The sequence below is a fragment of the Dipodomys merriami genome, unplaced genomic scaffold (assembly GCF_024711535.1).
Source record: "Dipodomys merriami isolate MVZ:Mamm:240054 unplaced genomic scaffold, mDipMer1.0.p SCAF_10, whole genome shotgun sequence".
Lineage (NCBI taxonomy): Eukaryota > Metazoa > Chordata > Mammalia > Rodentia > Heteromyidae > Dipodomys > Dipodomys merriami.
Genome location: NW_027202271.1, coordinates 29,664,452 through 29,690,650, shown reverse-complemented (window position 1 = coordinate 29,690,650; position 26,199 = coordinate 29,664,452). Strand labels below are relative to the sequence as shown.

The following is a 26,199-nucleotide window of genomic DNA, read 5'->3' as shown; positions in this document are numbered from 1 at the left end:
CATTGTATTCCAATATGAAAACAGGATTAGTAAGAAATTCACAGGTCGTATCTGCAAAAGAATGCTATTTTACTAAATTTTTTGTTTTGCTGAAAGGGATGCACAAAGAGTAGGTTATTAAGAGGGAAAACTTGAAATTATACTACACAAAAAAATTCATGGTAGCTGGGCGCTGGTAGCTCATGCCTATAATCCTAGCTACACCGGAAGCCAGCCTGGGCAGAAAGTCTGTGAGACTCTTATCTCCAATAAACTACTCAGAAAAAAGCCATAAGTGGCCCTGTGGCTCAAGTGGTAGAGTGCTTGCCTTGAGCACAAAGAGGCTCAGAAATAGTGCCCAAGCCCCAAATTCAAGCCCCAGGGCTGAACAAAAAAGAAAGAAAGAAAAAAAAGAGCACATAATGCAAATATTATTACCCAATAGAAAAATTTTGCTTTTTATATAGAAAACCCTGTTCATGAAGTTTCAATACATATCTACATGCAATTGATGCACTCTCCCATCTTTGGTTTGATTATATTTTATAAATAGGTCTTCACTATAAAATGATCTTAATTTTTACCATACAGGCTTAGGAGGGTTTTATTTCTACATCTAAACAATGTACAATTGATCCACTTGGAAATACAAATTTTACAAAGCAAACTCTGAAGGCAATACAACCCATTTCCAATCACTGAATTCCATAATAGTCTCAAATGTCTAAGCAGATATCTACACAAAGATATAAAAAGTTTAAAATGACAAATACATTCAGTGCTCGTTTTCAGAATAGCATTTGATCAAATCTGTAATGTCAAAGCCACATATATACTTGCTTGAGGAACCCATATAAACACTTGCTAAATTAAGATGACAAATGAAATCTACAGCTCTTAAAGCCTTAAAATGATCACTAAAGCAAAATTTCAATATTCAGAAAAATGTGTGCATTTTGCAATATGTGATCAAACATTAAAAACTCAAATCTAAGGAATTTTGTTATCATTTGTCTTGAGTAAAAATATAGATATATATTTAAATATGCATCTGATAGGGCTTTTCATAGTTTTGTAATATATGGAATTAAAAGGATTTTTAGAGATGTACTGATTTTAACTCAATGGAAGAAAATGTTCTTTCAGATGTGAAATTTTCTCCTCTTCCTACAAGAATAGCAATGAAGTGGGCCAGAGAAATGTCTACATGTTAAATTCTTAAAATTAAAATTTTCTTCTAGAACATTATTATACAAAAATACTCATTTATTATTGATGCTTACAAAAAGTTACTTGTTACTTTACATTTCGTATTTTCATCTTTCTACCTCTGGACATCATATACTTACCTCATTTCAACTAAAACATTTAATTGCTCAATAAAACATTCACAATCCTTGCTCTAGGCAATTAAATAAATAGAAATAAGCTCATTACAAAGAAAAACCAGTATTGCCCAAAAAAGCTTTACAAAAATGGCCATTTCAAAATAAGCTGTTCATTATTCAGAATTCACTGCCAGTTAAAACACTCTACTACTGGAGGGCAAATTCATAAATGTGGATAGCATAAATGGCACCCTTAATCCCTTATTGAGTAGGCTTTAAAAAAAGATTAAAAAAAAAACAACACTGAGTATTTGTTAGAACATATTCAAAACAACCTAATTTACAACCTAAAACAATGGTAGTAAATTTCACACTGAGATGAAACTTAAGAGCAAGGTGACTCACATTGGCATTAAACTTTTTTAAAAAAACAGGGACCATTAAGTCATTTATGAACAAAATTTTATTCTTAAACCACAGTGAGCAAAACACACTATACATCCATTCAAGGGATCACCTCCAACCTTCTCTTGTCACTTTAAGAGACTTGTCAATCCCTCAAAAAATAAAACTGTACTATGAGACCAATTTTGCAAATACTACTAAAATCAAGAAAAAAGAGAACTAAAGATACGAAAAAGCTAGAATATTCAGATAACGCAGAGTTTATATAAGAAAACAAAGCAACACAGGGTTGGGAATATTAAGCAAATCCCAGAAGATCTAAAAGTGGCAAAATAATTTTTAAATCTTATTACAGCCAATTATTCTTCCAGGCAGTCAAGAAAATTTAATTTTCACAAAAAAACCCTCAATATAACACTAATTCCTAGGGATATAAACTATCTTAAACATACAAGAACAAATTTTTTATTCTTTGGCTTTCTCTAAATTAACAGAACAGCTGAATAAGCAACACAAAACATCCCCTGTTTACTAATAACAAAGTCAGATCATGGTATTTATGATAATCATGTAGTCAAAGAAAAGTATAGTTATTAATCCAATTCCCCATACAATATTCATTAAAAAAAATAAGAAACACATAAAACCTCATAAATTAGGGCAAGAGAAAAAAACCTGAACAAAGAGCATTTAAGACAAGTAACTTGCTTTCATTACTCTTCAGTACACAAAAACTGAGGTTTTTTTTTTTTTTTTGGTCAGTCATGGGGCTTGAACTCTGGGCTTGGGCACTGTCCCCGAGCTCTTCAGCTCAAAGCAAGAGCTCTACCATTTGAGCCACAGTACCACTTCCAGTTTTCTGGTAGTTAATTGGAGATAAGAGTCTCACGGACTCTCCTGCCCGGGCTGGCTTTGAACTGTGATCCTAAGATCTCAGCCTCCTGAGTAGCTAGGATTACAGGTGTGAGCCACTAGCACATGGGTAAAAACAGTTTTTAATAGACATCCAAACAAGTAGTACCACTTGTTCCAAGAGGGAAAGTAAAAGAAAATTAAACTCTGACAGTAAAATTATTTCTGTAAGAAATAAACAATCTTAAATCACGTTTATTTTGCTCAGAGTGGTCTGAGAATAGAGGTCAAAATTACAGAATATAAAGCACAATGTATTTACATATCAAAATTTACAATCCTGAAATTTTTGCATTGGAATTGTCTTTTGGAGTTCAAATATTGAATACTTTTAGAAAAAACTAATACATTTTTAAAATGAGAATGTAATTAGCATCACCCAACATTTCAAATACAAAAAATTTAAATGGGACATTAACAGCTTATCAACATCAAGTTTCCAGTTAAGAAGTTGCACTTTTACCCATTCATCATCACTTTAAAAATGTATTACATTATTAATTTGTATACAAACTTACTACTTATGAGCATTCCCTACAGCTTTTAAGTCACCCTTATGCCACTTAAGATTTACATGAAAGCTCAAAAGGACTCATTTTTTTTAAAAAAAGGACTCATGCTTTAAAACTTCTAAAGAGGTCAACAACAGACCTCATGATTGTAATGAAATTTGCAATTTACTTTGTTTGTTTAAAGAAAGTTTTTTACTTGAATATATTCAATCCCAATCCCCATTCTCTTTTTCATGTCTACTTCCACAACAAACACTATTTCATATAGAGCAAAGGCACAATAATCCAGTGTAACAGAATTTTTTGCACTGGAAAGTCTTAGGGAAAATTTTGCGTAGATGAAGGCACATAACAATATTACAATTCAATTTTGATTAATGTACAAACAAAAACATGGAAATTTTGGTGTAGTACATTGGTGGTTAAGAAGAATAAAAACAATAGTTTGCATGTTAGGAGTTTAGTTAATGTCTGAGTGTAATGAAACTCAAGTCATTAGGTATTTAGGTGTACTCATTACTGGGTAAATTCCAAGCATTTAAAATTAACAATGGATTTTTCAGAAGGAATGTACTTAGTTGACTGGGCTAGTTTACTGAAACTAGTAAAAACAAAACAAAACAACTGTCATTAACTTTGGGTATAAGTTGATCTAGAAGACCCCTTATAAATACATGTGATTTTGGAGATCATGCCTTCTGTAAGAGGCTTGTTGATAATAAATTACAAAGTCTGAAAAATGTATATAACTTGTAAAACCAGTATCTTTCTATAAATGAAGTAACTAACAAACATTTCAAGTAATAACTTGGCCACAATCTACCTTAAACAATTGATGGACATGAATCTTTTCATAAGACAGGATCAGCTGAATTCAATTTGGAGTTAAAAGGCTACATTCTTAAATGTTTAAATTTACATAATACCACATCAACTTTTATATTCAAATGCTAACAATAATTTCAGTTATCTTGGTTCTTAAAAATGGAAAATGTTTTGTCTCAGGAATGTTTTGAGAATCATTTAAATTTTGTAATAAAACACATGAACTCTTTCAACAGTTTTGATAAATATTCAGAATACTGAATGTATCAAGATGCTGTTTATCCCAAAAGCAAGTAAAAGTAGTAAAACAGGCTTTCTTCCTTTAAAATGGTCTTAAAATTGTAACTAGCATAATAAATATATGTTCCATAAAAATAGGACTTAGATACTTGTTTACTGAAGCTTTAAAAAAAATATCTGATTTGCTCTGTGTCTGGTTAAAGTTAAAGAAATTGCTATTCTGTCACAAAATTGCATATACTTACACTTGAAAGTCAACAGCATGTTACTCAAGACAAGAGTAATTATTATAATAGCATTTTCTAAAATATGGTTGGAGATTTATGTATGTTTGGAAATAGTACTGACTAAATTACTTAAGAAAATGGTTTCAGCCAAGCACCTGTGACTCTTGCTTACAATCCTAGCAATTCAGGGGTTTGAGACCCACATTCAAAGCCAGTAAAGTTCCAGAGACTCATCTTCAATTAACCAGCAAAAAGCCAAAAGTAAAGCTGTGGCAAGTGGTAAAGTGCCAGCCTTAAGCAAAAACAACCAAATAAGAGCGAGGCCTGGAGTTCAAGCCCTTGTATCAGCAAAATCAAAGAAACATATATAATCCCTCCCATATACTTCTTAAAGCTCTTAAATTTTTTTCCATTATAATTTAAATACTAAGAATTTTACTATGACTGTTTCCTGTGATTTACTAAAAACATTAATATAGACTTTTACCTAGAGGGATTTGTTTTATGCCTAATTTAAATGAAATTTGATATCAATATAGAAAAAAACCTATTTACATAATCCCATCTTTGCATCACATACATAGCCTTAGAAAACTCCTCTCCAGTGTTCACATGAATGCTGTTTACAAATACTAAAAAAAATTACATGTGATAATGAAGCATAAACAGACAACTCTTCCTATTTTATGAAAAATGTACATGAGAAATATTTTTTAAATACAGAAAAAAAGACAATGATTATGATTAATGAATGAAACATCAAAAGTTATTTTAAGGTATTTCTAACCTAGGATGTATAGCATAACACAATTTAAAAGAGAAAAGCCCTTCCAATGCTGAAAAAAAAACCTTTTGTATTTACTATTACACTGCTTTTCTTTAGGAGTTTGAGACAAAATTAGTTTAATAGAAACTAAATTTCTAACACTCCAAGCACCTAATATTTATATCTGAAATAATGCCCTGCAGTTTGTATTTTAAAATTTTAAGTCACATGCAAATTATATTATAAGAATCCCAATTTTTAGTTATTTAAAAGTATACAATGAGTCCTCTTGAATATTTTTCTTCCTTTAAGACCATTAGCTCTCTGAAACCTGAAAGTGGTAACTCAGATAAAATTTCAAAATTTTTACCTGCGATGGCTTACCTGTCATTTGTTTCATGTAATTCCAGAAGATTAATTCAGAACAAGTTACTTGGACCACTTAAAAGTAGGTATGTACTGTATAAACAACAGCCTTAGAATTACTGTTAATAATATATATACACACTAAATTTAATAGGAACAAGGAATACTCACCTTCTAACGATGACGATATTCTCGCTCTCGGTCCCGTTCTCGGTCCCGGTCTCGGTCACGATCTCGGTGTCTCTCTCGTTCTCTGCTTCTCTCTCTATAATAATCATCATGGCGATCTCTACTACGGGATTTATGACGCCGACTCTTTTCTCGTGATCTACTATGGTCCCTTTCTCTTGATCGTTCACGTCTTCTAAAAGAAATTACTGGATTAATGCTTTCCCTAGTTGGATTGTTCTAAAAATACAGTTGCTCTACCCTTATTAGTTATTTCACTTTCCATGGGTTTAGTCACCCAACCACAATCCATAACTAGTAATGGAAAAACCTAGAAATAAAAATACTGTCAGTTTTAAATTGCATGCCATTCTGACATAATGATATCTTACATAATCTTGCTCAACCCTGTCTGTTACAATTTTCTGATACAATATTCTTTTGTCAGAGTATCTATATTGTATAGACTACCTGCTCTTGCTCAATTAACAGCTGTCTCAGTTGTAAAACTAGCTACAGTGGTATTGCAGTGCTCATGTTCAAGTAACCCTTATTAATTTTATTTCACTTTTTGTGCTAATACTGGGGCTTAAACTCAGGGACTAGGTGCTGTCCCTTAGCTTTCTGCTAAAGGCTGGTGCACTTGAGCCTCAGCCTCATTTCCAGCTCTTATACTAATTAACTGAAGATCAGAGTTTCATTGACTTTAGCCTCCTAAGTAGCTAGGATTATATGAGCCAGTGGTGTCTGGCAAATACCTGACATTTCATTTAGAGATTACAAACAAGTAGAAAGTCAAAATCATATTTTAAATCCCATAGTTTTTCATTCTTTTTGTTCACCAGTCATTATTTTTCTAATAGATATGAGACTGGATAGTATTACCTTGATCCAGATCCATATGACTTGGATTCAATTCCATGAAGGCAATCTTGCAAAGAGCTGATAAGAACTTTGCAACGATCATCAGCAGATACTTTGGATTGTTTAATTAAAGAAATTGCTGTTACCAATGTCTCAATAGCACTCCCATAGTCACCTATAGAGGATAAGGAAAAACAATTATTATATCCAATAAATTTTCTTTTCAAAAAGAAGTAAGATAAGAGTAATACAGCACTTTATCACTTATTTAACTAAATAGCTTACTTTAAAATAAGATAATGCCTTTTAGTGTTTTGAAATTTACCGAAGTTTTCCATGTTCAAAAAGCCTCTACACTTTGGAAACTATTGAGAATAAAATGAGCTGCCTTAGGTCCCTGAATCATTAAATGCCAAAGTTATTATTTAAACCTAAACATAATAATAGCAAAATTGGTGGTCTTTCCATTCCATTATAATACAGTTTCCTTCAATTTTTAAAACAAATGATAGATATTGATTTGGGAATATAAATGTTATAAATCAATCACTTATCTTTAAGACTACACTTAAGCTCTTGGGTCATCTTAATATAAATAAGAATACTGAAGATATATACAAACCAGCACTGGCATCAGAAACAGCTCTTGAAATAGCACTGCTTGAGATTGCCCTATTTCTATTCATGATTTCTTCAAACTCAGCTTCACTCAATGGTGTTCTTGCAGTATCCATTTCCCTACAAAAGAAAAATAATCTTTAAATTGTGAATCACCATATTTTCTATAAGTTACTATAATAAAGCAATAATGTACTAGCAGTATAGCATGAGTGTTAACTGAGACTAGAATTTTGTGACAAATGCTTGACAGTATAGTTTTCTAGACTGGTATACACTTTCCCCACAAAGAACAAGTTGAAGAAAAATTCTCTTCTATTTCAGCTGACATAAAGTAGTAGCTAAAAACCCTATCTGGAGAGCAGAAGTGATATTTACATTCTCTACAACAGCCAGATTTTTTAGTCACTGTTCATATCTTTTACTAATCAAGTAGTTTCATTGCTGACATACCTTCCAGGGGGCCCATAATCACCCCTGTCATATGGTGGAGGTCGACCATATGGATCTGTTGGCGGTGGACCTCGGCTATCTGATGTAGGCATGCCACTATTAGTTGGTGGAGGAAAAAATGCCGGATTCACATGTGGAGCTGGTGGTGGGGCACCTGGAGGTGGTCCCGGAAGATGCGGAGGGGGAGCAAGTGTAAGGGGTGGCCCAAGTGGACCAGGGGGGCGAGGTGGGAAAGGACCAGGAGGTGGAGGTGGTCCCTGCTGTGGAGGTGGAGGACCAGGAGGAGGGCCGTAGCCTGGAACTGGAGGTGGAGGCCCAGGAGGAAGTGGACCCAGCGGAGGCTGCCCGAAAGGTTGTCCAGGAAAAAGAACTGGTGGTGGAGGGCGATCTCCTCGATTAGGAGGCCCAGCTAGAGGAGGCGGCAGAACCTGACCAGGAGGTGGAGGACCTGGAGGGCCAGGAGGGCCTGGTGGACCTAAGGGTGGCCGTGGTGGAGTTTGTCCAGCTATGAAGAGAAAGGAGAGGGAAGGGAGAGAAGGGGAGAAAAGAGAGAAAAGCACTTTAATAAGGTTATTTTAACTTTTATAGGCCAAGAACATACTTTTAAAGTGTAACTTATAGACCAAGATTCTTTTCTTTTAAGCTATTCTAACAACTACAAAAGGGAAGAATATTATTAAATTTAACTAGTTCACACTTTATACTTAAAAATTACTGAAACAAAAACTTCAATAAAAATATTATAATGCTTATATTTTCCATCTTTCAGCATATACACATTTCTTACAGTGAAATCACCCACCTTATAGTCTACTCTGATGCCAAGCTAGAAAGCGAAACAAGGGGAAATGGTCTTGAAAGGATTTTTTAAGAAGAAAATAAGACGAATATAAGTATTCTATATATAAGTCAAGCAAGTTTGGAGAAAAATAAAGACCTTTTAGGCCAAAAATGGGTATTTCCTCTATGCTGTGCCCCATATGCCATGGAATCCTAGTTTCCAGGAACAAAGGCCGAGTTCCTTTAACAAGATGCTTGATCAAATTTCCTGGATTCCAAAAATAGCATAACAAGGAGAGTAAGTCACATTAATAATGCATTACTTGGAAAAAAAAAAAAAAGAGAGAAAAGGAAAAGAGAAATTAGGTAGACACGTTTTACCCATGATAATTTAATAAAAGTTTTACCTGGAAAAGGTGGGGGTGGCCCTCCTGGTCCTGCTGGCCCAGGAAATCTGTCCCCACCAGGAACAGCCCCTGGAAAACGGCCCCGTCCTCTACCACCTTGTGGAAATGCTGCACGTGAACTGCCTCCTGGAGGACCAGCTTTACCTTCCCCAGACATTTGTCCTGATTGTGTAGCTGCAAACATCCAAATACTCATAAATAGCACTTATTAAAACAGTTTGCTGAAATGTAACCACTGCTACCAGAAATAATACAATTTCAACATTTATTTATACTATCATAGTAACCTGCAGATACTTAGACCTGTGCAAACTACTTGAAAAGCTTTGGTTAGGAAAAATGTACGTCTATTTAAACCTTCTTTTGATGTCTTGAAGTATCCAGATTTTAATGTATTTCCACTGAGTAAGTTACTTCCAAAATACTAATATTCTACAGCAGCCAAGACCAAAATTAAAATTAATTTCAGTAGCATAGATCATTTAAATTTCAGAATATAGTCTTTCAATTAAGTCTTAAGTACTCAAACATTAAAAGACAACTACTTGAATTTCAGTTAATTACATGCCTTAATTTTAACCCTTGAAATGTGAAAACTCTTAAGTGTGTAATGACAAATCTTTTCTACATTCACTTTACCAAGTATTGAAAGGTCTTGGTGCCAAGAATAAAAGCCAATGAACAGTTTTCTGGTTATCAATGGCATCTCCCCCACGATAACACATATCCACAAAGTTTCCTTTTAATCTAAGGATTAGAATGTAGTTTGCTTCTTTCTCTATGATGGAAATGATAGAAGAAGAATGGCAGTACTATAGAACTTGAACACTGCAGAATATATAGCATTAGGTATGTGACATCTAAACAAATATGGAATGGAAGGAGGTTTCCAGCCTAGTTATAACCAGAAATTAAATCAAATTCACCCAGTGAACTAGATAATAAAGACAATTTCCTTAGTATAACACTTTAAAATGGTATTAACACACTGGTTGAAATACACATCTTTTTAAAAAGGCCTCTGAGGGATTGCTTACTTTTCCTGGACTGCATTTCAAATTGACTCAGGAACTGTTTATTGCATGGAGTTACAACAGGATTCTGACCATGAAGTTCTCTTTTAGGTAACAGATCCATTAACTTTTTTGAAGATGCTTCAGACCCAACACCAACAAGGGCAAATCTAAAAGGGTTTTAAGGGGTGGAGGAAGAAAGTGAGGAGGGATTAATAGTTTTAGTTGTTTTTTTTTTTTTTTTGGGTCCGGTCGTGGGGCCTGAACTCTGGGCCTGGGCGCTGTCCCTCAGCTCTTCAGCTCAAGGCTAGCACTCTACCACTTGAGTAACAGCGCCACTTCCGGGCTTTTTTCTTTTTTGCTTATGTGGTGCTGAGGAATTGAACCCAGGACCTTAGGCATGCAAGGCAAGCGCTCTACTACTGAGCCAATTTCCCAGCCCTAGTTTTAGTTTTTTAAAAAAACACAATAAAACCTGCATTTACTTTTATCTTAAAAAATAAAACACCGCTAATAATATTGCATAAAGCTATACAAAAGTTTGTGCTTTCAGGTCTATATTTGTAACATGTAAACCATTACCAATCAATTCCATCAATTTCAGAAGATTTTCATCATCCCAAAAAATGAACTCTATACACTACATATTTGTCACACTACCACACTACTGTCACACTGCCATTACTTCCTATCCTTTTATCCCAGGAAACCACATATCCATTTACTGCTCTATATATCTGTCTATTCTGGAATTTTACGTAATATGTAGTCCATAACCAACTCTTTTCACTTAACAAAGTATTTTCAAAGTCCATCCATGTTGTAATAGGTATCATATATATCACTTTACTTTTATGACTAATATTCAATTATAGACATATGGCATTAAAAACATTTATAAATTCATGGGACTTATAAAAATCATAGATTTGGCTTTTTTCAACTCCATTAGCCACCAGGGACATATAAATAACAACCAAGAGAAGATACCTTTGTACACTCACCATAATTAAGAGGATAATTAAGAGGATATAATTAAGAGGATAATAAGTGCTGGTGAGTAACATGGAGGAACTAGAACTCTTATGCATTGATAATGGCATGTAAAATGGTGTTTAGTCACCTTGGTAAAGAATCTGGCAACTCCTAAAATGTTGGATACTATGTAATCCAGCAAATTCACTCCTAAGTATATACAAGGCAGAATTAAAAGTACACATTAACACAAAACCAGAACACAAATACTCTTAAGAACTTATTTTTTCATGCTGGTCTTAGGGCTTAAACTCAAGGCCTGAACACTGTCCTTGAGCTTTTCTGCTTGGAGCTAGTGCTCTACCACTTGAACCACAACTTCACTTCCAGCTTTTTTTGGTATTTAACTAGAGATAAGATTGTCACAAATTTTCCTGCTTGAGCTGGCTTCAAACCATGATCCTCAGATCTCAGCCTCTCAAGCAGCTACATTGATAGGTGTGAGCCACTGGTGCCTAGCAAGAACTTGTTCATTAATAGTCAAAAGTAGAAACTGCCAGGCACTTATGGCTTTCCAATTAACTGCCCCCCAAAAGCCAGAGAAGTAGAGCTGTGGTAGGTGGTACAGTGCTAGCTTTGAGCAAAACAGTTCAGGGAGAATGCCCAGGCCCTGAGTACAAGCCCCAGGATAGGCACAAGAAAAAAGGAAAAAAAGAAGAAACCACTCAAATGTTTATAAGCAAATAATGAAGTTTCTTTTACAATTCTGTATTCATATAAGGGACTATTATTCAACTATATAAAAAAATGCTAATGCCTACCACAACACAGTTAAGCCTTGCGAATGTTTTGCAAAGTGAAAAGAGCCTAACACACAGCACTACATCTTACATGGGTCATTTACATGAAAAATACATAGTAAGCAAACTGAGAGAGTTTGTAAGTGGTTGGGTTCAAGAGATGATGAAATATCCTGAAACTAGACAGTTAAGATTGCTGCTCAATTTTTATACTAAAAAAAAATCACTGAATTACAAACTTTAAGTAGATCAATTTCCTAATATATGAATTATATCTCAATAAAGGATTTAAAAACTGAATGATTACCAATTTGTATAACTATTAAGGTATTTTACATTATTGGGGAGGGGGACTTTTAGAATCTCAAAACCCTTTTCTATTTTCAACGTAAGTCTTTACTAAATCCTATCAACACATTCTATTTGATCAAAGTAAGAATTATCTTGGGGAGGGTAACTTTTAGAAACCATTCAATTGGAACTGGCAGTATAGCCAGTATATCCTTAGTTATCTCAGGGATTTGTGTATGATCCCCAGCACACACAAAAACAAAACACAAAAAAATGCAAAAAATCTTAATGCATGTAACAATTATTCATTAGGCATCATGTCCTATTATACTAGGTACTATAATAGTACTATTATAGGTACTATAATAAAACCTCTGCTCTTGTGGTGCTTACAATCTAGTGGGAGATGAAGACAACGAACAAGCAAACAAGAACTAAACTATAAAAATCAGTATTCTTTATTATTCTGTATCTACTATTTCATCCTTTTGGGGCATAGTGCTGGAGTTTGAACTCAGGGGCTCTATCTATCATGTGAACTACTTACTCTCAAGCTCTTTATGCTTTAATTAGATCTCAAGGTTTTGCATACAGGGTCAGCTCTGACCCACAATCTTCCTGCATACACTTTCCCATAGCCTGATCCTAACTGTGCTATATCATATCTAGCCTGTTGGTTTAGATTTTTGCCTGGGCAGGAATCTAACTGTGATCTTCTTGATCTCTGCCCCCCAAGTAGAGGGGATCATAGGTGTGCGCTAGTAATTTTTCTTTAAAAAATTAAAAAAAGTTTCTGCTGAAATAGGCAAATGTAGAAACAACTATAATTTTCAAAATTAAGAAAAATTAAGATATACTTTAGGAAAACAGAAGTATATTCAGTTAAATACGATCACTGACAGATGTTCAGATTATGGCAGTTCATTTTCTTAATTTTGGGCATCTGTATTTTATTATTATTATTATTCTCAGAATGATTGAATTTGTACGGCTTAGTGATTAAGAAAATAAAGCAAAACATCCAGGGTACTTACATTATTTTCTAGTTGCCCAATCATCCCCAATCTGTTAATCACAGGGAAAATATTCACAACACTGTCATTTCAATCACAATTGGAGAAAATACAGGAAAATTATAAAGCCAGCCTAGTCAACCCATACCTACATACTGGCCTTAGTGTGATAAATAACAAGGTAAACAAGTGGAAGAACGAACCAGTTATATGTGCTATTCATGTGAAGTTAGTATGAACCTTATAAGAAATAGCTACTAACTTGGAAAGCATGAAACAAAATTCTTACCCCTTTGACTGGCCATTTGCTCGATTTTCAAAAAATTTTATCTCCAAGATATCATTTACTCCCAAAGAATGAACTGCTTCCGTTAAGTCTTCATCGGTTGTCCACTGTAAGATATTTTCCCCTTATTAACCATTAAAACATATCCAGTATTTCCTTTATTTTTGTTTTTAAAAATAAACAAAAAAATGCTCAGTGAATGGTTTTTGTCAGCCTCAGTTTTTTTCCTTCATTTTTTAAAGTACTAAAGCACTTGAGAACTTCATTCTCAGTTTTTTGTTTGTGTTTTTGTGCTGGTCTTGAGGCTTGAACTCGGGACCTGGGCAAAGTCCCTGAGCCTGTTTGCTCAAAGCTGATCTCACTTACATTTCTTCCCTTCAAGGAAAAATATTTTGCAAAATAAGTTTTGCCTTATGTTTGAATATAAAATGGAGAGAAAAAAAGCCCTCATATATAGGGCACAACTACTATATAAGTTATATCAACTATTTTAACTGTTGTTTAAGTCCTAATATATCCTAATTTTACATATAATACAGTAGAAGAATAAACAGCTTGCCCAAAGTGACAAGAAGATGGAGTTAATATTCAAAATCTGGCTTAGTAATTACACTCATAACTATACTGTTATTATTTCCTATATTAAAAAGACTGCTCAGACTGAGTGACAGGAGATGGATTACTTATAGCAATTGATCTTTGAATGTTAGTAAGAAAAGTAGAAGAGCCCCAAGTTTTAGTTTGATTTTTTAAATATGTAACTTAAAACTGTCAAGTATATGTGATATACTACAGGACTGTCATATTTCAGGTTTAAGGTTGATATAAAACTAATATAGTAGACATGCAGTTAATGACAGTTCTCAGCTAACCCCTGTCTCAAGAACATCCCAAATTAAAATACTAAATACAGATAGCAGTTTCTGTACATTCAATTTCAAATTTAAAACAGAAATGAAATCTTGAATATGAACTAGAAAATGAGCAATATTTTAAGCCAGGAGTTTCCTTTTACACATCTGAATTCTAGTTTGAGACTCCATGAAAACATTTTCTTGGTAAAATTGAAACTCTTGCAAGTGAGAAAGAAGTAATGTAAAAACTATTATTAAAGACAATATAAAACATTAAAAATTCAAAACTAGAAAAGGAATTAATGGCCTCTTTAGAAGCATTTTTACCTTTCTCTGTGCATAAGCTAACAACAAAACCATTGTAACTGCAAATTTTAAGTTCAGAACAGTAAACAAGAACGCTAATTACTGAAGAAGTTAAAAATCAATTGCCAATGATTTAATTCATGTTAACTTACCCATGTTAGATTTCCAATGTATAATGCAATTCTCTTTCCGGTATAAGTATAGACGACATTTGGAGCTGCTCCTTTGCCCACATCATCACCAACTGTTGGTGGGAGGGTATCCATGTAATCACGATCTTCTGGGGCATCTCCATTATTTGCCGATGGAGAGATGACATCATCATACAAATCTATCTGATCATGCCCACCGTATTCTGCTTCCTAAGATACAGAAACAGTACTCTAAATTACAAAAGTCAGAATATAACTGAACAGACTTGAATACAAATACATTCAAAATTTTACTTTAAAAATCTGATGGAAGAAATGAAAAAGGCCCAAAGATCTCCTTGTAAGTCTTTCTTCACTTTATACAACATATACATATTCTCAAATGGGAACTTAAAAACTTTCCTTGGATGCAAATATTTTTTAGTAAAAGTAGTACTATATGAATGCAAGTATGTAAGTTTTAAAAGAGTGTATTTTTTAAGACTGTCACAAATGGGTGCTAGTGGCTAACACCTGTTACCCTAGCTACTCAGGAAGATGAGATCTGATATTCATGGTTTAGCCCAGGCAGAAAATTCAGACACTTATCTCCAATCATTGAACAAAAAAAGCCAGAAGTGGAAGTGTGGCTCAAATGGTAGACAGCTTTAAGAGAAAAAGCCAAGAGAGAACATGAGGCCCTGAGGCTCAAGGTCCAATATCTGCGCACAGACACACACGAGACAAAAACAGAGCCGTTACAAGTCTTTAATGACCACGGAAAAACATAATTATTATTTTCTGTGGCATTCAGATCTTATTTGTCAACCCTGAGAAAGCTACTAGCTTAGAAATAGTAAGCTGAGCCACAGGAAAGAAAGGAAGAAATGTGGGTGTGGATACACAATGTCATAATATTTAGGGAAAGAGCAACAATACAGCAAATATAGATTAAACTATGCAAATTACTATCTTGCAATAATTTTATTATGCTCAGGGAACAAAGTGCTAATGCTTACCTGACATCTCACATATCTAACCAAGTAAATTAGCAAGCAAAGAGATTTAAAAAATATGGATCAGTTAAATGTTGCCACTGTCACCAGCAGTCTTAAAGCCTTGCTAGTGGATGTCACTTATATGCCTTAATAACTAAGGAAGAAAAATCCAAGTGAAAGTTTCAATTTGTAAAAGAAATGCAATGAAGGTATCAACATAATACTCAATATCACTCAATTGTCTTTGGTAACAAATGCTCAGCCACAAGCTTTACTAAGCCTGTAGCAGAGGAAAGCTCCATTTTTATCTGCTTCACTTTCCAAGCTTAAGCACTTAAATCAGTGTGAACTACTTTATCCATATGAGAACTCACATGCTCTCCATGTGTAACTCTGTCATCAATAAATGGCACAAGGAAGAGCTAATAGTTTTTAAACATTTATAGGATGACCTTTCCTAGAGAAAGCATTCGTTTTATGATGGTAAATCTGTGTTCCCAAAGAGCCCAAACGAGAAGTTTTTAAAAGGAAAAAAAAAAAAAAAACTAAATGGGGAAATATCATTTATACATGTAGCCAAAGAAACTTTTAATATCATCTTATGGTTATTTTGTGAATAACAAATGATCTACTTATTAATCACATTAACAGAATCTTTACATATCAATTTTATTACAAGGCAGAATGTCTCTAATTCAGGAATTAATGTCTCCAATTAATGTCATTAATTAAGGAACCCAATGTATCAAGGTTAAGTTAAACAAAACTATCTTTAGCAACAGGTAAAAACTAAGATTCCAAGCCACCGAGTGCCATCAATTCTATTTTGTTGTATAATACCAAAATAATTTCCAAGAAACAAGTTACAAAGTATGGTACTCAAATTGCAGTGACAGTAAGTTAGAAAAAAGGAGAGTAAATTTGGTTAGAAGTTTCAGTTTAGCTGAAGCGTCAAGTGATGCAATTCCAACTCCATACTCTTAAGGTACAACAGCTTCCCCAGTAAGGGGTTGGGACACTTCAGTCTGTCTTGCAATGTGGGTCTGGTCTGTACATAAGGTAGAATTATTGCTATTCAACAGGTTATATGTTTGCCTTTTCCTCAACAGAAATTAGAGTAAAAAAGAACACATGGGTTAGAGCTAGGAATGTGGTAGAGTGCTTGAGTGCTTGGTTCACATGCATGAAGCCCTGGAAGTGGTGTTGTGGCTCAAGTGATTCGTAGAATGATAGCCTTGAGCAAAAACAGCTAAAGGACAGTGCCCAGGCCCAGAGTTCAAGCCCCATGACTGGCAAAAAAAAAAAAAAAGAAAAGAAAAGAAAAAGAAAAAGAAAAAAGAAAAAAGAAAGTTCACATGGGTTAAATAATAAGACTAAAAGTAAGTACTTAAATTCATACTTTCACTTACACAGAAAGGTTGTTTTTTTTTATTAGTTTTAAATGTATAAAAATATTTATATAAGGGCTGGGAAGGTAGCTCAGTGGTAGAGCGCTTGCCTTGTATGCATGAGGCCCTGGGTTCCATTCCTCAGCAATACATAAGCAGAAAAAGACAGAAGTGGCACTGTGGCTCAAGTGGTAGCATGCTAGCCTTTTGCTGAAGAGCTGAGGGACAGCACCCATGCCCAGAGTTCAGGCCCCAGGACTGGCAAAAAAAAAATTATGTAAGTAGCATTAGCTGCAGCTACACTGACCTGGTGCATTATCATCACTATATTATTTTTTTGCTGGTCTTGGGGCTTGAACTTAGAACTAGTGCCCTCTATCTACCATTTGAGCCACAGCTCTACTTCTGGCTTTTCTAGTAGGATATTGGAGATATGAATTCCACAAACTTTCCCACCTGGGTTACCTTCAAACTTCAATTCTCAGATCTCAGCCTCTTGAGTAGCTAGGATTACAGGCATGAGTCACCAGCACACCAGCTACAATCTATTTTTTTGTTGTTATTTCTTGTTGGTCCAGCAGCTTGAACTCAGGGCCTGGGCACTGTCACAGACTCTTTTGTTCAAGGATAGCACTCTATCACTTTGAGCCACAGCACCACTTCCATACAATCACTATTTTTGCTAAGTTCACAAATTCTTAAGTTGGCACCAAACAATTTTCCACATCAATATGATCCTACCAACACTTAAATTAGCCATTTTTTTCCCTCGCAGTTAAACTGCCATACTGCTTAAAGTATGATGCTAAATGAGATCTTGGAACTGTTCCCAAGGCCACAGCCTTATATGTACTCCACTTGAACTTAGGACTTGTTAGAAAAACATTGATGAAATCTGCCACCCTTAAATTGTAAATCAAATGAATACTCTTTCCTTCCCATACCTATCTTCCACATTTCAAAAATAAAGAACACATTCAACTTTGTTCCTACTTTAATCAAATGAGAAATGTGGATATTCTGAAATTATGCAAGATGTCTATTATAGTTCACATACAAAGAAATTAAGTGGAGGAGGAGGGTAATGTGGCTAGCTGCTCAAGAGGCTGTAATCAGGAGGATCATGGTTCAAGGCCAGGCAGGGCATAAAGTTCAAAAGACCCCTTTCTCAACTAAGAGCTGGGCATAACCAGGTATAGTAGTGGTACCTGTCATTCCAGCTACAAGAAATGTAAAATAGAACTGCAGACATGGCCTAGGCAAAAAATGATATCCAACCCCAAAATAACCAGTGCCAAAAAGGGCTGATGGCATGGCTCAGTGGTAGAGAACCTACCTGACAAGTGGGAAATCATGAGTTCAAATGTAGTACAAAAGAAAAAAAAGCGAGCTCTGAAATAGAGACTTCTACTTTGTAAAAGAGAAAGAGTGTCAGATTCTATTACCTGTTAAAGATCTTTTCAAATATTTTCACATCTCCTAATTATTTTACATACCAAATGTTGCCTGGATTAACTGATTTTTCATAGGGGCTAGCTAGTTGTTTTTTTTTTTTTTTTTTGTCGGTCGTGGGGCTTGAACTCTGGGCCTGGGCGCTGTCCCTCAGCTCTTCAGCTCAAGGCGAGCGCTCTACCACTTGAGCTACAGCGCCACTTCCGGTTTTCTGGTAGTTTTTTTAATTGGAGATAGGAGTCTCACGGTCTCTCCTGCCCGGGCTGGCTTTGAACCGCGATCCTCAGATCTCAGCCTCCTGAGTAGCTAGGATTACAGGCGTGAACCACCAGCGCCCGGCTGGGGCTAGCTAGTTAATAAAGCTGTACATCCAACTTTCAGTAATAGCTCTTAGGTTTTTTGGACATTTTTTTTCAATGCCTATAATCCTAAGGAAGCTAAGAGAGGCTGAGATCTGAGGATTGTGGTTCAAAGCCAGCCCAGGCAAGAAAGCCCGAGAGCTTCTTAACTCCAATAAACCACCAGAAAACTGAAGTGGTGCTGTGGCTCAAGTGATAAAAGGGCTAGCTAGCCTTGAGCTGAAGAGCTGAGATCTAGTACCCAGGCCCAGAGTTCAAGCCCCACGACCAACAGCAACAAAAAAAAAGTATGCACTGGAGGCACGGCTCAAAGAGTACCTGGCTGACAAGTTTGAGTCTGAGCTCAACCCACAATACTGTGGCTCCCTCTCTCCCCTCAACATATTATATTATACTATATTATACATATATACATATACTCAGCCCAATGTGGTTGTACACACCTGCAATCTCAGTATTTAGGTGGCTCAAACAGGAAGGGCTCCAGTTCAAGTTCAAAGCAAGACCTATCTCAAGGAAACCAAGGTGGGTGAAGAGTCCTCAAGAGTTTACACAAGACTGTTTTGTACATGAAATATGAATGAATGCCTGCTGCCAAGAGAAAGAACTTGCAAATAAGATGGAAAGTAAAATGACCAATATCTTAAGAACAATGTTTCTAAATCTTCATTAGCACCATCTCCCTCCCTCCAAGTTGTTAGGTATTCCCTAATCACCCTCTTAAAAATTTTTTAATTATCACTGATGTATATGCTGCATACCATTATTGGGATTACCTTGATAGAACTATCCCAATTAACTACCAAAAAAAAAAAAAAGGAATTAGAGCTGTGTGGTTGAAGCAGCAGGGCACCAGTCTTAAGTGAAAAGTCAAGAGAGCTCAAGGCCTAAGTTTAAGCCCCAGTACCCCCTCAAAAATCCAACAGCAGCTGACTGTCAGTAGTAGTCATCCCATCCTACTTGAGAATACCAAAATCTGCAGATGCTCAAGTCTCTTACATAAAATTTGCATATAAACTATATAGATCTTATATTTTAAATCATCTCTGGATTACTTAAATATCTAATAAAACATTAGTGCTATGTAATCATGTTTAGAATAACAAGAATGTCTATACACATTTAACACAGATGCAGTTTTTTCCAAATTATTTCAGATCTGACAGATCCATGGATATGGATTTTTTTCAGAAAAACACTTTCTATGTTTTGAGTATATTTTAGAATGTTTGTACTCCACGAAAACTCAATGCTACAGAAGCCAACTTGCTATTTAAAAAATATGCCACATATACCAAAATGCACAATTCATAGGTGGCTAAATTAACTATGCTCATAAATGACAAACCTGCGTCAAGAAGAGTTCTAGTTTCTGTATGCACTTTTACCCATGTTTCTGAATCAACCTCTACCTACCTAATTTTGGACACGATACACTCACCTTAAAACCATGTTCTAATAAATAAAGTTTCACTGGTATATATCTAATAAACATATAGAGAATATGTATTCGCCATGACTAGCTAAACAATTGACTAGAGGAAACAAACACATAGTAACTGAAAAGCAAAGTGTGACTCACGAAATTGATTTACAAGGACATGTAAGTGATTTGTTTTTCCCAGTCACTAAATATATACTTTTATTTTAAAACTGAATAGTCAAGGCAAGGTGCTGGTGGCTCACACCTATAATCCTAGCTACTCAGGAGGCTTAGATCTGAGGACAGCAGTTTGAAGCCAGCCAAAGCAGAAAAGGCCATGAGACTCTTTTCTCCAATAAACTACTCAGAAAAGGCCAGAAGTGGTTCTCTGGCTCAAGTAGTAGCCCAGTCTTGAACAAAAAGAAGCTCATTGGAGTTAAAGCCCAAGGACTGGCACAAAAGGAAAAAATAGAAGAGTTGGGGGTTCAAATCACTAGCTCAGTTCTGCAGTATCCTAGCAGACTGTAAACTAAATTCTATATTAAGAGCTCTGTCTAAAAAATAAAATATACACTGCTTCAATGCACAAGGTATAAATAGAGCAACACTAATCTCAAATCCAAAGCTTTGAAATGTCAATGCAATACTCAAAAGTTTTGGGGTTTGGAGCATTTCTGGTTTCAGATTTAGGGATGTTCCACTGCTAAGTCTATTCAAATGTTCCAAAATCTGAAAAACTCCCCAATCCCCCCCAACACCAGTCCCAATAACTTTGTCTGAGGAATATGCAGCTTGTAGATATTCCTGAAAATAAGATTTTTTTGTACCCCTTTCCCCAATCCCACGCATAAATGAAAATTCTATGGGTAAAGATACATATAGTAGTGGCTTCCATAATACAGGACCTATCAAGTACATTTTAATTGTGTATGTGAATCTCACTGTCACCCAGTATAGTATACTTCAAGGGTGAGACCATCTCAATTTTATATTACCTGTGTATTTTGAACAACTGATATTTTAAGTTATTTGACAACTGTACTTGAATACAAATCCAAATTCTAAGTACACTAGAGTGAGACCTAACTACTTTCTGCTCAACTCCAAATTCAAGTAATGTGGAAGGTAATAAGTAGTTCAAATTTTCCTTCCATTAAAGCAATGACTGAGTTTGGTGGCATCCTGAAATCTTTCAAAACTAAATAGCACCCATATGATCAATCAATTGTGTTTCTCTCCCCTTCATGTTCCATTCTTAAAACTCAGTAAAGATAACATAATAGTAACTTACACTCATCATACCCCAAATTAAACTATACTAAGATTGCTGAATGTCTCTTTCTGAGACGTTTATTCTGTACTTTACCAAAATACAAAAGATTCACATAACCATTGTAAATATGAAAATGAGAGGAAGAAAAACATTGAGAAAGACCATGTCTTGTTCTTTTCTTTTTTATTGACATAATTGTACATATTGATGGGGTACAGTGTACAAATTCAATACATGTACAAAATGTGTAATGATCAAATCAGACAATTAGTATTTCCATTTTTTTCATTTCTGTTTAGTCTTCAATTTCCTTCTAGTTCTCCATAAAATGTATACTAAGGTCATCATAAACTAATCACCATACTTTGAACACTAGAAATTATTCCTAACTGTAGCTTGACATTCACTACCCAACCTTCCTCCCCTTCACACCCTCTACTAATCACTATTCTGTTCTCTTGAATTACACTATGGCATCACTTAAGTCTTTTAGGATATTTAGCACACAGAAGTGAAAATCTCTCCATCTAGCCACTGCCTGAAAACTTATGTTCTACATCAGGCAACTCTTTCTGATTTATTACTTGAATGAAACCTTGAAACAACTACGGTGTTTTTACCCCACGTGGAATTTTTACAATTCCCTCTGTTTTGGTTTACATTCTCAGTTCTCATGGGCTTTGGGAATCTTCCAGCTACAAGTCATCAGACCTAAAACCTGATCTCAAAGGAAAGTCTTTCAGAAAATCTTGCCTGTCCAATATCTGTCTGCATCAAATATATTATATATGTAGCTTTATTCTACTGTGGCTGCTACCATGTCTATTTGTTATTTTCTTGTTTATATATTTTTATAGTCACCGATGAATGATTACTGAATGAAATCAAGATTGGGAAAAAATAAAATCACTTCAAATAGTAGAAAATGGAAAATACATGACTACAAAGAATTTCCAAGTATACAAATTATAAAGACTGTAGCTCATACTGGAGAACAAAGTTTTGTAAACATTTACAGAATCTTAGAAGCCAAAGTAAGAAGACTAGCATTTAGTACTGAAAGTTATTTTACTTACACAGAAATAGTTTACTGTAAGTAGCTAGTACAAATGAAGTCATAAATTAATAGTCATCAGATTAAATCAGCCCCAAATAATTTTATGGTTACCTACAATTCTGGTTAAGATTTCAGAAGAATATTTAAATAACAGTAACATTTTAAAAATACAGGACAAACTTTAAAAATGACCAACAATCCTTTGGTGGCCATTTTTTGTTCAAGGAATTAACAGAGCAAGCAGATTACAGAAGCCAATCATATGCAAAATAGTAACAAAGAAGGCCTCTTTAATCTTTCCATTCATCTATTCAAACACAGTTTACTCAGAAAAATGATAAAAACTACCAATTAGATATAATGCAGTCAGCACGTCAAGAAAAAGTTACATTAAAACAAACACAAAGTAGTTCCTCATTGGGTTCACAAAATTTTAATCTCTCTTTACCATCCTGTTAGGCACAAGTTACTGGTACCCAGATAAGAAAGTATCACCCCATCTAGCTATGTGGATAGGCAAAAGACATATTTCATGAAGAGGTTAAAAAAAAAATAAAAGTTTAACTCTTAAAAATATGCCAATTCTTTTTTACTGTGTATAGAGAGGGGAACCAATGTATGCTTTTGTTAGAAAAACTAATGAAGACTGTCTTTGAATACTTGTATCTTTTTCTCAGTTAACCTCTCTGGGACAGGAGGTTACACTCACTTGATAAAGCAATTTCCTAGACCTTTGTCTATCTACGGTAAAACCACTGGAATCTGGTTAGCACTCCAGGAAAATTTTTAATTTGAAAACGACACAAGTCAGGCATAGATATTCAAAATACAAGCACAATTTTTTTTTAACAAACTGATTTTCAAACTTTACCCTTTACTGTAATGGATTGCATTTAAAACATATACAAGTTTTAAATAAAATGATAAATATTTTAAGTCTATTGGAAATCGGTTTTCTTTTTAAAAATTTAAACCAAAGGCACAGCTATTTTTCCTGGAAAACGACAACAGTAAGAATTTCTGAGTCCCAGTATTTTTTCTTAAAACACCTTGGGTGTCTAAGTCACAAATTTTGTGAAGTGGGGGAGGGGTAAACCACATTAACCAATGGAATTTTACGAGGCTTCTCACATGGACCTGCAAAATACATTAAAAATGGATAAATGAAAGGTTTTAGGTGCACCGCAGTTAAGCACAATTTGATTTTTAAAACTGCGTTCCTCCATCAAATGTAAATGTAGTAAAGGATGTGAACAGAAGGTTAAAAGCTTCCACGTCTAACAATCACGTTTATTTATTTTTTTGCAAGGATGCTCCATCACCTGACATCACAGCTCCGGGGCTGGTTCCAGGCCTCGGAGAAACCTTGCAAATCTCATTTTCCAACGCAGAAAGCGAAGCGGGGGGGGGGGGGGGGGGGGAGAGGAGGGGAGGGGAGGGCTGAGGAGTGAGCACTTTGCATTCAAAACTTGGGCCAAACGCACCATTTTTTTTTTTTTTTTTTGCAAACTATGCCCCTTAAGAATGGGGGGTGTGGGGGTGGGGTTCTCGCTTCATTTTAGCCTCCGATCTGCCGCCGGCTGGGCTACCATCTTTTTGTTCTAACCAAGCACCGCGCTCTCACGTCTACCTCTGGGGAAAGGCCCAGGTATTTTCATCACACAAAGATGAACGAGGGCCGGAGCCTCAGAGGCATAGGAAACCCTCGAGGCCCGGACTAGGCTACGGACTAAAAAACAAAAACAAAAACAAAAAAAAAAGAAGAAGAAAACGATCGGAGGTCCAAAAGTCAAAGGACTTGTTGCCGACGTCCCCCGCCCCGGCCTCCGGCACGCAGGGGAGAGGGCGGCGGGGGCGGCCGAGGCGGCGGGCCCAAAGCGGTGGCAAACGCGACCCGAGGAAGAAGCCCTGGAGACTGGGCGCGCGGGATACAAAGGGCTGTGAACGCGGCCTTCCATGAGGCGGCCGTGCGCGGGCAAGGAGACAAGATGGAGCGACGGGAGGAATCGGAGCCCGAGCGGCAGGGGCCGGGGTGGGAGGCGGCGGCGGCGGGCGCGCGCCCGGCCGGGCTTGCCCCCCTCAAGCCCCGCTTGAGGCCGGGGGAGGGGACGCGGCGGCGCGTCCTCCCCCCTCCGCGCACACGCGGCCTAGCGCGGCGGGAAGAGCCCGCCGGCCGCCGCCAACAATAGGACGTGAGACGGCGGGGAGGGAGGTGGAGGAGGCGGTGGAGGCTGCACGGCCGCGGGCACCCGCGCTCCAGGTCCCGCGGGCCTCCGCAGAGCGAGGGCCGAGGGGCCAGCGCCGCATGGGGGTGGGGGGGGTCGGCAGCGCGGCCCAGCAGCGGGCGGCAAGGGCGCACGGTCTGCAGCCGCGCCGGCTCGCGGCCCCGTGGCGGACTCCGGTCAAGCGTCCAGGGCCGTAGCGCCGTCCGCGTCCGGCGGCGGGGCCTGAGCCCTCACGTACCTGGTTGAACTCTTCGCCTACATCCGCGTAAATGTCTATGTGGTCCACGCCGTCCGCCATCTTCTTCCCTCGGCCTCGGCCGCCGCCGCCGCCGCCGCCGCCTCCTCCTCCTGCAGGTCCGCCCGCCGCGGCAGCAGCAGCGGATCTAGCGGCGGGGGCGGGGCGTGCTGCGTCACTTCCGAGGCCCGAGGGGACGCAGGAGGGGGGCGGGAGCGGCCGGCGGCCCGGCGTCCGGGTTCTGCGGCGCTTGCGGCCCGGCGTGCCGGCGGAGCCGCGGCGCCGCCCACCGCGGGGAGAGGCCGTTTCTTTTGTGCGTCGGGGCGGGGCGGGGCGGGGCGGGATGGGGGTGGGGGGGCCGGGTTTCCCTCCTCCTCCCGCTGCCCGCGAGTCCTGCACCTGGGGGGGGGGGGTGCCACTCGTTTCCGGGGGCTGGCCTCACGCCGCGGCCGCGCACCAGTATCTCTTTTTAAGCTACTGAATTTTCGATCTTTCCGACATTTTATTTTCATATCCGAGGTGTCTGGAGGGGGGAGAATGGGTTCTTCTTTGGGGGGGGGGGCTATAGGTTCCTGATCAAATATGAAGTGAACACTAAAGCATTCCATTAGCATCTCAAAACCCACCGCAGCAGCAGCCCCGCAGTTTTGTTTACATCCTAAAGCGACGTGCCCATTGGTGGGGATCTGATTTGCATGCTGTTTGTGCATCCACCTCTCTCGGCGGTCCTGTCTGCTTGTTCTCCCCTTGCTCTTATTCCCAACCCTTTTGCTCCCCTACGTGTGTTTCCTCTAACTGCATTAATTTTGTCTGGCATATAGTGCGGATGCTTCCAACTGCATCTTCCACCCTGAACCACAAGGTAGGGGTCACCTGAGCAGAGGCATGTTCTCTTGGGGCTAGTAAATGAGCCGGAAGGGAACTTCAAAGTGTCTTTAAGTACAAATGTCCCCATTTTACAGATAACAGTAAGGCCTCATAGAACGTAAGTGTTTAAAAGGGGCCACACAATTAATAAAAGGCCTTTTGCCGCCAACGTGTTATCCAAAGAGAACTCTCCAAGTCATCATGAGCTGGTGGCTTATGCCTGGAATAACTATCTACTTTGTGGGTGGTGGTTCAAAACCAGCCCTGTCAGAGACGGCTTTGAGACTATCTACGAAAAAGAAGCTGGATTGTGGCTGGGAATGTGGCTTAATGGTAGAGTGCTTGCCTAGCATGCATGAAGCACTGGATTCAATTCCTCAGTACCACATACACAGAAAAAGCC

At 37.3% G+C, this 26,199-nt stretch overlaps 1 protein-coding gene across 4 annotated transcripts in view; it reads right to left on the bottom strand.

Annotated features, from left to right (window-relative positions):
• Positions 1–25,083, bottom strand: part of Cpsf6 (cleavage and polyadenylation specific factor 6) — a 31,668-nt gene extending 6,585 nt beyond the window's left edge. Inside the window, exons 1-10 of one of the 4 annotated variants that reach the window (XM_069988413.1) lie at positions 24,933–25,069; positions 14,541–14,750; positions 13,232–13,335; positions 9,888–10,033; positions 8,851–9,024; positions 8,601–8,711; positions 7,664–8,168; positions 7,215–7,330; positions 6,614–6,767; positions 5,732–5,924 (exon numbers count right to left, since the gene is read on the bottom strand). In XM_069988413.1, coding sequence (XP_069844514.1) covers positions 5,735–5,924; positions 6,614–6,767; positions 7,215–7,330; positions 7,664–8,168; positions 8,601–8,711; positions 8,851–9,024; positions 9,888–10,033; positions 13,232–13,335; positions 14,541–14,750; positions 24,933–24,992 — 1,770 coding nt within the window. In that variant the 5' untranslated portion in view covers positions 24,993–25,069 and the 3' untranslated portion in view covers positions 5,732–5,734. Of the gene's footprint in view, positions 1–5,731; positions 5,925–6,613; positions 6,768–7,214; positions 7,331–7,663; positions 8,169–8,600; positions 8,712–8,850; positions 9,025–9,887; positions 10,034–13,231; positions 13,336–14,540; positions 14,751–24,932 lie in introns of all 4 variants that reach the window. The other 3 variants (XM_069988417.1, XM_069988425.1, XM_069988434.1) reach the window with 3 other exon arrangements.
• Between the last annotated feature and the right edge of the window lie 1,116 nt (positions 25,084–26,199).